The 14,723-nt window shown below is 36.7% G+C and overlaps 1 protein-coding gene across 2 annotated transcripts in view; it reads left to right on the top strand.

Moving 5' to 3' along the window:
- LOC107596061 (zinc finger protein GLI2-like) overlaps window positions 1–14,723 on the top strand; it is a 91,663-nt gene that overhangs the window by 51,406 nt on the left and 25,534 nt on the right. For both annotated transcript variants that reach the window (XM_016286668.1, XM_016286669.1), the window contains exon 3: window positions 7,514–7,616. In XM_016286668.1, the coding sequence (XP_016142154.1) occupies window positions 7,514–7,616 (103 nt within the window). The remainder of the gene's footprint in view (window positions 1–7,513; window positions 7,617–14,723) is intronic.

Here is a 14,723-nt window from a genome sequence, read left to right on the forward strand (position 1 = left end):
GAGACAGAAAAGCCTTTTTAATTACACTGCTGCTGCCTGGCCTCTCTGGATATTATTATTGTTCTTGAGTGCTTCCTCTAAAGATGAGCCACTCTCAGTACAAAGCCGCCTGTCTCTCAGCTCCGTTCGGGCATGAAAAGTGAATGTTTTTCCTCTACTTTGAGGACCCGTTGATAATGTCTACCACCTGCTATTGTCTTTAAAAGGACATCAAACCACAAGCTAATCCTGACCTGCATCAGAACATGAATGTCTGGTTTTCACCAGGTCCTGACAGGATGTTTTGCACATATTAGAAATTATAATGGGGGTATGAAACAATAATACTTTTCGTAACATGGTGCCTACTACTAAAAAGGTTTAAAAGATGGATTATGTTTTTATTGTATTGCAATAAAAATATTTGTATTATTTTTCAGGGGAAGGGGGTATTTATATAATAAAATAATTTAATAATTTTTACTTGAAAGATTAATAAATAGATTTAGTTTTTATTGCATTATGCACTTGTTTTTATACACAAAGCTTTTATACACAAATCTTTGGATTTCAGAAATGTACTTTTATTACAGCTCAAAAGTCTACATATATGAAGTAATTTGGCAAATGTTAATTTAATAATATTAACCGTAGAATGCATAATAGGGGCCATTGACCCCATATGTTGTGTTTTTTTATATATATTTACAAGTAAAATAATTAAATCATTATAAAGGATTTTAAAGTCCATCTGCTAAAGTTTTTTGTTTTGATTTTATTTTTGATTTATTTATTTTTGTTTAATTTTATTTGCTTTGCTTTGCTTTGCTTTGCGGTTTGGTTAAAGGTGCCATTGAATGGAAAATTGTATTTACCTTGGCATAGTTGAATAATAACAGTTCTGTACATGGAAATGACATACCTTGAGCCTCAAACACCATTGTTTCCTACTTCTTATGTAAATCTCGTGCATGCAAAAGACCACTGAAAAATAGGCGAATCAGAACATAACACCGACTGTGACGTTACAGTCGGGATCACTAATATGTACGCCCCCAACATTTGCATATACCCGCCCATGTTCTATGCCAGCCACCAGCTGAACCTGCACAGCTGAATCAACAGAAGTTCTGGTTCTGCAGGTATTGTGAAGAAACAAGCACAACAACAGCGAAAATGGCAGATCATGGAAATAAATGTTATGTTACAGGCTGTGCAGGGATAGGTTGGTGTCTGTATTCAGAAAGGCACGAAAAGCAAATAACGCGTTCTAATAAAATAACACAAGCCACTAAAGGGACATGTTAGCTGCTTGCTAGCAGTAGCCTGTTACAATACAGTACATAAGAGTTCACTTACCACATAAACAGAGTAAGGAGAGATGACTGAGGATGATGGCGAATTATTTACGATCCTGAGCACCACTGACAAGCATCTGATCTTGTAAAATGTGTGGTAAGTACTGCCGCTGTAGTTTACACAGATCACGTGCGATTGCAAATCTCGAAAGTGAAATTAAAAAGCGATCATGCATTCGAAAGCAGTTTCAATGCCCCGCATATTAATAGCGGCTCCCTGATGCCTGCATTTTATATACAGTATAATTAACCAACGATATAACTGCGAGAGACAGTATTGAAATATATATTTTCCCTGTGTTTCCTTCCTGCTGTGTGAGCTACTGAAATGAGCCGCACTGTGAAACAGCCAATCAGAGCAGAGCTCAACATTGAGCTGCACTGTGAAACAGCCAATCAGAGCAGAGCTCAACATTATTATACATGACCCTTCCAAATAAGCTAATATCAGACCATTTCATTCTAGAGACAAATCCTAGGGTTGTAAATGGACATGTAAAACAGTTTCTGGAGTTTTTTTTTCCCTTACCTAAGCCACATACCTTTTATGTAGATATCAGTTTAAAATATTGTATCAATGCATTCTATGGCACCTTTAAGTTTTACCAGTGTATTGAAGTACTGAATTCAGTTGTATTAGACAAGACAACATTATGAGTAGGCTAGTATACATTTAGAAAACATCTGTCATTTTATTCTAAAGATCAAAATTAAGATTAAAAAATATTATTTGAGTGAACATCTAAAGATTTTTTCAATAATTTCTCTTAAGCACATTTTTACGAACTTAAAGGGGTGGATTTTTGTGCACAATTAACCAACGATATAACTGCGAGAGACAGTATTGAAATATATATTTTCCCTGTGTTTCCTTCCTGCTGTGTGAGCTACTGAAATGAGCCGCACTGTGAAACAGCCAATCAGAGCAGAGCTCAACATTATTATACATGACCCTTCCAAATAAGCTAATATCAGACCATTTCATTCTAGAGACAAATCCTAGGGTTGTAAATGGACATGTAAAACAGTTTCTGGAGATTTTTTTGCCCTTACCTAAGCCACATACCTTTTATGTAGATATCAGTTTAAAATATTGTATCAATGCATTCTATGGCACCTTTAAGTTTTACCAGTGTATTGAAGTACTGAATTCATTGTATTAGACAAGACAACATTATGAGTAGGCTAGTATACATTTAGAAAACATCTGTCATTTTATTCTAAAGATCAAAATTAAGATAAAAAAATATTATTTGAGTGAACGTCTAAAATTTTCTCAATAATTTCTCTTAAGAACATTTTTACGAACTTAAAGCCCCTTGACTTTTTGACCATTTGCTCCAACCTTACAAAGCAAAAAATATATGGGAATAAACTGCAAAATATAATGTGATATATTACATAATACATTTCCATATATGGGAAACTAGTGCTTATATTTTTTAATATACTGCAATATATGCATTGACCATGTATGGCTATATATTGATACATATAAAAGTATTTAGAAATGAAGACAAATATAGCATTACATGTAATATTCATTCAGTTTTATCCTTTATTGTGCAAATATATTGCACATACATGTTCCCATAGAAATGTGAAAATATGTACAGATATACACACATTCACAGAATGAGTTACAGCAGATTTCTATTTCCCAGCATGCTTTGCTTCTAACGGTTAAAGGGGTCATATTATGCTGCTAAAAAGAACAGTATTTGGTGTAATAAAATGTGTTTATGCGGTTTAAGGTTAAAAAAACACATTATTTTCCACATACTGCACATTATTGTTTCTCCTCTATGCCCCGCCTTTCTGAAACAAGTCAATTTTTACAAAGCTCATCGGTCTGAAAAAGCGAGGTGTGCTGTGATTGGCCGAATACCTCAAGCATGAGACGGAAATGTTACGCCCCTCACCATATTGTGATGATGCCCTGTCAGGCCGGAGCGATGATTCAAAAACATGAAAATCCATTATAAACGAGGCATTCGTTGCATCCAGTGGGGACATAATTATGGATTATAATGACTTATACTGTCTTTTTACGCGTTGCGTTGCATCGCGCCATGTAAACATAAAACCATGTCTGCATTTGTGATTGGAGAAATGGCAAACAACAAGCCCTACTCTACACTGCCCAAAAAACTTGCTTTAAATATATAAAATATAAAAACGTACTTACAGTCTTTGAGTCAGAACAGCTGGCATTGTAGTCTACTCTCCCATGATCAGGAAACAGTACTCCATAAATGTGCTGCACACATCTGAATATTTGGGTTGAAGTGTTCTGGAACAGTGTTGTAAATACAACTTAACCACTGAATTTTAGTTGTGTCCATTTTTGGAAGGCCAAGCAAAGTATTTTCGCATTCACAAGGAAACAGCGTCACACACAGCGGCCTACAGTGAGCAGAGGCCGAGGGATAAAGTGAGGAACGACCAGAGGGTTAGAGTGAGCAGAGGCAGGTGGGCTTGAGAACGGTGCGGCCGGCGATTTCGACGAAGGAGGGTCCGGAAGGACATGTGACGACTCCGGGCTGGACTCCGCTTCGTCCACGGTGAAAGCCGATCCGGTGATCCACAGCGCAAAGTTGTAGTATTTCCTCAGCAACCAGCACGGATCAGCTCCAGGAATGACGAAGCAGATATTGTCCTCTTTTGGAAGACCAAACAAAGTAGTTTCGCTTTCACAACGAAGCACACAGCATCTTTACGACATGGCAGCGGAAACTACAAAACTACAGCGAGAATAAAAGTTACGCCTTCTTTCTTTGCGTGAACATTTGGGCGGCGTTATGCAAATCTTCCCACATCATGACGTAGATATGTGGGGGCGTGTTAGAACGAGCCATTTTAGGTAGGCGTGGCTGACTCTTAACTTTTATAAAGAATATCTCTTTGGATTTGAGACTTTAGTCTTTAAAACTTTACAGTTCTTCTTTATGCACCAAGAGCTTGTAACACTCCCAAAGAAAAAGAAAAAATTTAAATCGTCCCTCGATTTAAAAATCCTTTAAAAATCACCCTTTAAAGGAGAGTAAATCTTAAAATTAAGCGTTATTTCATGTGTTTTTGCTCAATATTCATATAGAGGGAGATCTGTTAGTGTTTAATTTTCTACCTTTTTGGGGATTTAAAAGGGTTTCTGGTATGTCTGAGTTTTTGGGGTTACCGTTGTACTGAAGATTGGTTGACGACTGGCCAAACACCATTAAGTGTAAGACTATATATTTCTTTATTTAAAAAGTAATGGCTGTGAGTGTGCACTATTCAGCACGCTGATAGTCTCTTTGCTACATACTTAAGTACATGCAGGTGTGCTTGTGCTGTTGTTAACTAGATATATATGGAAATATAAAATATGTAAATAATTATAAAATATAGGAAATATATTATACATGTCTATATATTTGTGTATACACTGCATGAGTAAATATATGTGCAATATATTTAATCACATGCAGTACCATATCTTATCACATGTACATCTATTTTTTATGAAGTGTATTACTAAATATAAAATTAAATATATTATTATAATATATATCTGTAATTATATTTAGTGTCACACATTTTTCAATATATGAAAGTGGCAATTCCTTATGTATTATTCAATATATTGTATTATATTAACACAATATATTATTCTGTATATTTTCAATATACCATTAAATCATTTAATATATTGATCATTCATATATATAAGGAAATGTATTTTCTTTGCATAAGGGCACACTGGTGTTCTTTGTTGGGAACAGAATTGGTCAAACTATAAGATCACACCTGTGTACCCTCCTAAGTGCTGGACCTTGGCCCTCCTTTTGGCCCAAGAACAATGGAGCTGTCTGGGTGATGGAATAAGCCCCTCTTTGGCCATCCTTTCCTCTGCATCCTCATGAGGCCATGTCCACCCTCTAGTCAGAGTTACTGTGTCCCAGATTCAGTCTTTCAATTAATGTCTGCTCAGTTGTTGTGTTTGGAGAGGTTGCCATTTGACGGTTGGTCTTTTTATAATGTTTAATATAAAACGTTGCATTAGCTCAGTGAGAGAAAAAATGAAAAACTGCTCTTAGTAACTTACGAAGCATTTTAGCTCATACATGATTCTCCACACATTACAGCACCAGTTCCCATCATTCTTAAACACGCAGGAATCTCATGAGTTTCAAAAGGCTTGCTCAAGCGCTGACATGCTGTGCACTTGGCCAAAGCATCAATGAATGTGTTATGTATATGCACGCTTATCCTCCTACACGCAAACCCTCATTACGTTGGCTCCTACACTCGGATTTGAGAAATGCCTCTCCATATCCAACTCGCCAAGGAAAGGGAGTCTACCTTATTGGCAAGGAGAAACGCACAACACCAGAGCCTAAGAGTATGCAGTCACTTTGAGCTTTTAAGATGGATTTTAAGGCATCACACAATCAATCCCTCACTGCATTTGCCATTGTGAAATAGCCTGCTTACCTGTCAGTTGTACTTTCCGCTGTGACAGTGATGAAGGGGTTGAAGAGCTGATCATTTCTCCAGGACAAATTCCACTGGAAATACCAACATTCAAATGTAATGCAAGCTCACAAAGTACAATAACATGCACTGTTTTTTTTTTGTTTTTTTTTGGAAAGCTTTGGTTTCAGAAATGTGCTTATTATTACAGCTAAAAAAAAAACCTTTCTTATGATCCAAAAGACCAGGACATGTAGGCATGTTCAAATTTATGACCGTTACTGCTTTCGGTATAAAATCTGCCCATAATAAATAATAAACATAATTTACATAGAAACAAGGTTACCTGCTAATTGCAGGTGAATGAAGTGTGGGTTTTTGTGTCAAAATATTGTGCGCAAAACTGCAAAAACGTCAAGGTGAATTCACCCCATATTGTTTGACATCTTCCTTAGTCTTGAATCAGAATAATGCATGCTTGAGAGCCACGGTGATGATTGGAGTGAGAGTGGCAGCTCTGGAATGCTGACTCATACAGGTCTCCTCCTGATGGGCCCCTGAGAGGCCCCTGCGGCCCTTCCCCACCCTCATCAACCGTCATCTCCACACAGGTAGAGATAATGATCTGAGGACTTTACCCTCATAGTCTTTGTTCTCAGGTCAGAACTGACTCACTGGTGCACATGATGCCCAAGAATTTTAATACAGGCAAGGAATGGGCACAGACAGACACGCACAGGAGATGATGAGTCCATCCAAAAATTGCCTTAGGAGCTCATTAAGAGCAAATAATAATGATAAACTTTAAGATGCAGACAGTAAACTATTTAGTGCTTACTGAAAGATCTATAACCACCACCTTAAGTAAGTTCCAGTCAATAATGAATGCATGTTGTTTTTTACAAGACCCCCTTAAAGAAAATCAACCTTTTTATGACAGGAAGAGCATGTTTTGGCTCTCTTTTGTTAGCCCAGACAAATAAAAACTCATCATGAGAAACGGTAATTCACTCATTGCACATGTAAGACCACTAATATTGAGGAACGGTTTGTCAGTTTTCAATTATCTTGGAGATTTGAGGACCAGACTGTGGCTCAGTTCTAAAATCTTGTAAACTGCCTTGCTGTCTACTGTGTGTCATACATAGTTTGTCATTAGCATCCCTTACAAAAATGAACCATGGTGTTAATACAGATAAAACCAAAAAACCATGGTTACTGTAGTTAAACCATGATAACCACAAATTAACCAATGGTTTTGTTACACTAACCATTGTATTTGTAGTAAAACTGTGGTTATAAAAATGGTCATCAATATGCCAAAAAAACCTTATTGTTATATGAAATAAACATTAACTGAAATAAAATAAGATATTTAAAAAATAGCATTTATTTTATTGCAGCATGTTGGCAATGTTGATGTACTAAAACAATTAAAACTGAAATAAAATTGATGAAAACTATATAGCCATTAAAAGAACAAAAGCTAATAAAAATGACAAAAATGAGTAAAACTTTAAAATTAAAATGAGATTTTAAAATATAAAAATAAATATATAGCACTCACAATTTTTGTAAAATAGTTATTTTATTTCATTATTTTATTTCATTTTATTTTACTATTTTGGAATAGCGCCTTTGCACACAACAGCCATCTTATGTCGTATTTTAGCCTCTATTGACATATTTGTCTTTCTTCGCTTCTGTCTTTGACTCCATAGCTCCTCACTTATTCTCAACCTTCCACACGCCAATTCCAATCGACATGCGGCACCATGAGGGGAGGTACCATTACGAGCCACATCCTCTGCACCACATGCATGGGTAAGTTTGTTAGTTGCTTCGACATTAATTTTCTTCTCTTTGCACTGACGGAATCATCATTAATCAAAAAAGACCCTGTTGAGTCATCTTCAATATAAAGCACACAGATTCAGAGCATGCCATTGCAGGTCTTGTCCAGTACATCTGTTTGTCTTTTGCCTGAAAGATTGTTCAGCTCTAGCTGGAGATTTGCAGCACATGGAAAGCAAACATCTAAGTAGTGAGAAACAAATGCCAATAATTCAGTCATTTTAATATCACGGACAAAATGAGTGTTTAGTACAAAGCTGACAGAATGTTAGCATCACTCATCCTTGTAGTATTTCATAGCTTTGGACAGTATCTGTAAGTCTGACATTTACTGAAACTATTTTGTCAAGTTTTGTTGTTTAAACTTGGTAATAGTTTTAGGATTAAAAAAAAACTACGCAAAGTGAATCAGACAAACCAAATAATATAATTTTCGTATATACAAAGACTAACAATTTGTGCAAATGTGCATTTGCATTTAAAATCACAGATAGCAATACGTACTGCGAGCCCAGTGACACTTGAACAATTTATCACAAGAGCTGAAGCAGCCAGAAAAAGAGAAGTCCTGCCGTCTCTCTATGTACTCTGGCTCCTTTGATTAATGTGACTTGGCCTTGACAGAGGCCCCCTAATTCATCAAGACCCTGATTTAGCTGTCCTTTTCACTGCCTGTGTCCAATTCACCTAATTGCATGTATATTGCACAGCAAATTAAGCACAATGTTATCTTTTGGAGGTGTATGGCAAGGGTCTGAAATGGAGATTGGACCCTAGTATAGAATGATTCATGGTACATAGGTTTTATGTTATCACTTAGGATAGCCATCTTTGCTACATGTAAAAGTAGTTGTTAGAGGTTTTCATAGGTAAATAGGCAAAAATAAATAACACACTTATTCACCCTTACAGGAACACCATTACAATGTGTTGCTTGGCGATGTAGGTGGAACACAAATACAATGCCAGCATTTTTTCAAAAAATTAACTTCATAATTTATTGAATTGTCGTACACTGGCAATTGTTTGACTTGTGACTTGCAGATTAAAATAGTGGTTTCTGAATATTTAAATATGCTGAAACGCATTTGCCAAGAAGCCTTCCATAGCATAGCCATAGCCTTCCATAGTTAACAAATCTTAAAGATGAATGTCTAAATGTTTGTAGAATATTTCAGCATGTAAACAGAGCAATTAGAATCCAGAATCTAGCTTTCCTTTCCCAGAACCTCAATGACAGCAGAGTGAATGAGAAAAACACATCCTCCCTTTTTCTTTTTTCTTTTCGTTATTATTTTTGGATTGCAGTGGTATCGAGAACCACCCAACTTTTTTTTTTCAACCTTTTTTTGTCCAACTTGATTAGTGTTTCTGTCCAGTGAGGAGCAACTTTGCACATACCTTGGTTCATAGGTTTGCATATTAATGGTAATGCATGTTTGTAAGGTTTGGACATGCAGTAATACTGCACAGAAAGGGACTGACTGGAGAGCATGCCTCAAGTTTGGAAAAGGTTCCCATGGCTGCCAGTGGCAGTTAACTGCAGTCTCTGTGGGATAAGATGTGATGCATCTAAATCAGAGCTCCTGACCAGGAACACTGTTAAGATGTGTCATACTGATATTCTCACTGGAGTCAGCAGGGAATATGTGTGTTCTGGATATTTCCACAGAAACTGCTTAATGAAAGCACATATTATCAAAATATGAACATTTCATATGAACAGAAGTGGTAGAATATAAGAAGTATACTGAATATAAATACAAATAAAAGATGTAGATGTTACGTATATATATATATATATATATATATATATATAATTTATTATTATTGTTGTTCAAAGTTTTGTGACCATTTTAAGTTATGTTTAACCCAGAATATGAATTGCTTATGACAGCTTTGAGACAGTAACAGTACCTTCACGGTACAAATATTAATACATCACATATTGTCGGAACGGTGGCTGCCACTTCTTTTAGTAATACAGACACTAAAAAAATTTCAAATGGAGTTAATGTGTTGTTTTACTATAGGCAGGTACCACCCATGGTGCAACAATAGAAAACTGCTATAAATGACAGGTAGCTATTAAAATGAAGCTCTCTAAATGCACCATGATGTACCCTGTATATGAATAAGGTCTCCTTAACCATTCAAGTACCATCTTGTCAGAGAGAGGGCGTAACAACAAGACCTCAGTTATCATTCTTGTCATTAGAGGCCCTCTTTTTCTTATCCCTTGACAGGTAAAGTTGTAAATAATGGCTTATTATTGAGGGTTCAAACACCCTGAGCAGTTTTCCTGATTTATTTATACGTTGACATGTTGTCTTGTCAATTTTGACTGTCTGGCAATCACTGAGAAATATGGGAATGTACCCAAAACCGGGTTAATGTTTTTGTATATTTAGGAGTTGTCTCTTGCTGTTGTTGATACTTTCATATAGTCGTGCAATTATGGCAGAAAAGACTTCAAAAATTGCTGAAAAGGTGTGGCTCTAGCAACAGAAGAGGAGGTGCAACCAAAAATCTAAAAGTCATGCCAATTAGAAAAGGTGCAACACTCACTCTTTAAGAAATCCAACTTTATTGGTTAAAACACATGTGACTTTGCCCATTAGGGGAGTTGCTTCTAAACAAGATTGAAAAAAAAGAAAGAAAAATAAGATCTGTAGAACATACCATAATCAATTTCTTGATTGAAACCTTTGGGAAATAATGTTTCTAAAGTTAAAATCCAAAAAGTCTCCATATTTGAATTTACGTTTCACAACAATATCTCTTCCCCGACCTACTGAATGCACTTGTTCAAATAAAAACTCACAAATAGAATTTGAATATTCTTTTAAATGTTGTGCTACTGGGTTACTCATGTCTCCAGGTCTTATGGCACTACGGTGTTCACATATACGAGTTCTTAATTCTCTTGATGTTTCACCAACATACAACATTCCTCATGGACAGCGTATAGCCTAAATGACGTTATATGAATTGCAAGTGATGACATTTTTTTATAAATATTTTTATAAATATCTTTGCCTGTTGATGTGAAAAATATTTCAATCTCCTGGTATATTGACATGGGGTGGGGGGGGGATGGGTTAACTAAAAAGCTCTTTAAATTCTTTGCTTTACGAAAAGTCATTAATGGGGGATGTTCAAACACTTTGGAAAGGCCTGGGTCTGATTGTAGAATATGCCAATATTTCCGTATAATGTTACAAAGTATTGGAACTTAAAGGGTTAGTTCACCCCAAAATGAAAATGATATCATTAATTACTCACCCTCATGTCGTTCCAAACCCATAAGACCTTCGTTCATCTTCAGAACACAAATGAAGATATTTTTGATGAAATGTGAGAGCTCTCAGACCCTGCATAGACAGCAACGCAACTGTAATGTTCCCAGGTCCAGAAACATAGTAAGGACATCGGTAAAACCGTCTATGTGACATCAGTGGCTCAACTTCAGTTTTGCGAAGCTATGAGAATACTTTTTGAGCGCAAAGAAAACAAAAATAACCTAATTTATTTAACAATTCTTCTCCCCCAAGTTATGTCTTCCGGCATTTTCAAGGTCCTACCTTGGTGACACGGACATCCAAAAAATCCATTGTCTCCTCACTAAATGACATTGTGAACTTAAGATGATCTGTTATAGAGTTTAGGTACTTATGAAAAGAGTTCAGAGATCCTAAATCTCCCTGAAACAGTGCAAAAATGTCATCGATGTAACACTTATACAGCAATATTTGCTGAAAAAGTGGATTCTTAGTTCTATCACGAACCTGAAATTTCTCAACAAACCTAAGGTGTAAATTAGCGTAATTAGGAGCCAGTCGAGTACCCATAGCTGTCCCGCATTGCTTTAGGAAAAAGCCATTCTCAAATCTAAAGTAATTCTTAGTAAGACAAGTCTCATCAGGGTAGCTAAGACTAAGAAGCATGATGGAGGGTTCTTATTCAATCTCAAATCAAGGAAATGCATACAATGTTCAATGCCAACATCATGTGGAATGTCAGTATACAATGACTGAACATCAAATGATACTAGCAAACATTGTTCTGGTATAACAGTCTTATCCAAGAGTCTCAGTGTCCTTTAAAAAGGATGGAAGTGTTGTCACTAAAGGTTTAAGATGGTAGTCCACATACTGAGAATTTTTTTTCTGTTGCACTCACAATACCTGAAACTATAGGGTTTTCCAAACTTTTATGACTTTTAGGCAATGTGTAGAAAGCTTCAAAACCATTTAAAATTATATATGTATGTTTTGTTTTTAATTGACTTCTGTTGATCTACAGCTTGGGACACTGTAACCGATGGTCACTATAATTACAACCGTGCTGACATTTTCTTTGGTGATGCCATCTGTTGTGATACTGTTGTCAGTGGTCAAGATGGCAACCAGAATCACATGCTTATGTGGCCGCATACAGATAACAAATCTTTGCTGGCAGTTTGCAAAATCATAGCACTATTGCAGGCGAATATTAATTTTGAGCACTTGCTTCAGCCGTCCCCCCTTTCCACAAATGGGGGGGAGGATTTGGTGGTTTGTGTATGGCGAGTCTGTTTTCTTTCAGCTCCTCAAGAACAGAGACGTCTTTATGGCTATCCTTTCAAGGAGGCTGATGGCAGAAAGTTGGCAACAGGACAAGCTTGGTAGTCTGCAGGCGTTTACTGGAAACTGAGCACGACTCAGGCTGGGTGCAGGTTGGCCTCTGAACAGAGATGGTATAAATAAGAGACTGAGATGAAGCCAGACTGTGCCAAGCATAATGCATCTGATACCCGCCGCTCAGATAGTCACTGTAGGCTTTGCTCACATCTCATTAAAGGTACAAAAAAAACAGTTTATCCATTTTTGAAAAATGCATGTATTAAAGCAATGGTTTCAAATTTTGTCATCATTAACTCACCCTCATGGTCTTTCTTCTGTGCAATTGCAAAGGATATGGCAATAACTTCTCTTCAGAATCTCTTCAACATCTCTTATGAAGTCATAAAATTGCTTTGTGTGATGAACAGACCAAAATTTTAAGTTATTTACTAAAGTCACTGAAATTAATTCCACCCCCCACTCCCCCTCCCCCCACACTCGAATCTCATTTGTGCAATTTGAATATTTGAATATGCACATATGCATCATAAATAATTACAAAACACAAAATAACCAATGATGTTTGGCATCATCAACCTAGTATTGATTTCATATTTGAAGATTTTTAAATGAATAGCGACTTAAATTTCAGTCTGTTCCCCACACAAAGCTATCGTACAGCTCAAACATATTTAAAATGTAGTTATTTTAACTACTTTTATGGTACTTGAATGGTGCTTTTAGTCAGTTTTTGCAACTTGGATGCACTGGTCACCGTTTACTTTCATTGTATGCCAAACAGCGAAATTCAACTTCTTGGTTTGAAAAAACATGACGGTGAGTAGATGATGACAGAAATGTTACCTTACGTATTTGGCACATAACTAAATATATTTTGATGGAGGCAATCTGTAATCCTCTTCATTCAAATGTCAAACAAATATAAATAACATACACTTTCATAAAAGAAACACCCCCCTCTCATTGAGGCAAAAGTTTATTTTCTCTCCCGTTGAGTGCAGTCTAATTTTCCTTGAAACAAAATGAATGTGCAGCTATAGTTGTAGCCTGCTTGCCATCAAATCCCCAGAAGAACCGACCATCCCCCCACAATTTGCAGCCCGAGAGCAAAACACAACCTTGTGGAACGCAGGCTCTGATTCATATGCATGGTCATTTCCTCTCCCAGTGGAAAGTAAAGTAGTATGGGGACATAGACGGGTCTGCTTTATTTAACACTGTCTGACATCCCCTCTGTGTTCAAGAGCACTCCATTTAGGGAGTCAACAAAAGAGCTCTCTGGGATACTTGCTTCTGATTGGTTAATCACAGCATTAGCCAGTCAGAATCAGTTTGACGTCATGGTCCAGATCACATTTTTGGGTTTATTTTGCAATAATTACTTTATCTTTCAGGATCTTTGTGTAGCTCAAAGATTATAGTGATAGCAACCCCAAGATCATGGGTTCGATTCCCAGGGAATAAATGAACTGAAAAAAAACACTTGAATGCAATATAAGTTGCTTTGGTTAAAAGCTTCTGCCAAATGCGTAAATGTAAAAGTAGGACATCAGATTCTGTTCTTGCTCTTGTCCATGTGTTCAACCACTGTACACTAACATGTAGGTCATGGGTTCGATTCCCAAGGAGTTCATGACTTGAAAAAATGTATAGCTTGAATGTAATGTAAGTCATATTGGATAAAAGCGTCTGCCAAATGTGTACATTTACTAGTAAGAAATCAGATTCTGATCTTGCTCTCATCCAGGTGTTCAACCACTATACATTAGCATGTAGTTGAGGGAACCACATGCAAACATCTCTTCAAACATCTCTGATTCAGAGGATCAGACTGTGTACTCTACTTTTAGGAAATGTTAGAGTTACAGCTGCCTCCTGGCTGGTGTTTTTTGGACTGGAGTGTGGGCGGCGTAGATACCTGCCAAGACGTGACACATTTATATCCTCACCACGACCTATGGGCTATCTGTGAACTTCTGCCCCACTATCTTGTTTTACACATCAGTTTCTTCAAACAGTGTCTGAGAAATGGAGGGGGGAGTATTAAGCAGTCTCATCATAACATGTCATGCTTGAGTGTCTTTAGAGGCATCCATCCCACACGGACATTAAAACGACCATGTACTACGGCACTCTCAGTCTTGACTTGTTCAGTACCTCAGGTGTAAAGGGAGGAGTAGCTTGTCTACATTTGGGAGTCATGAAAAAAAAACATGAACAGTTTCACAGTTCACATTGATGCTCGAACCCAGTCAGTGAAGGCCCTTTGGCCCAGCTGATACTGTCAACTGACCTGAACCTAAAATAGTTTGCCAGCAACTTGCTAAGTTCTGTCAAGAATATAGAGTGTGTGTGTAATATTTTCTATTATTTTTTATAATTTTAATGTAAATTTAATATGAATTTGCTTCTCAGATAAACTTATTTTAGATTGTTTAGACATTTCAAATGG

This window comes from Sinocyclocheilus grahami, unplaced genomic scaffold (genome assembly GCF_001515645.1).
Source record: "Sinocyclocheilus grahami isolate Dianchi unplaced genomic scaffold, SAMN03320097.WGS_v1.1 scaffold214.1, whole genome shotgun sequence".
In the NCBI taxonomy this organism is placed as follows: domain Eukaryota; kingdom Metazoa; phylum Chordata; class Actinopteri; order Cypriniformes; family Cyprinidae; genus Sinocyclocheilus; species Sinocyclocheilus grahami.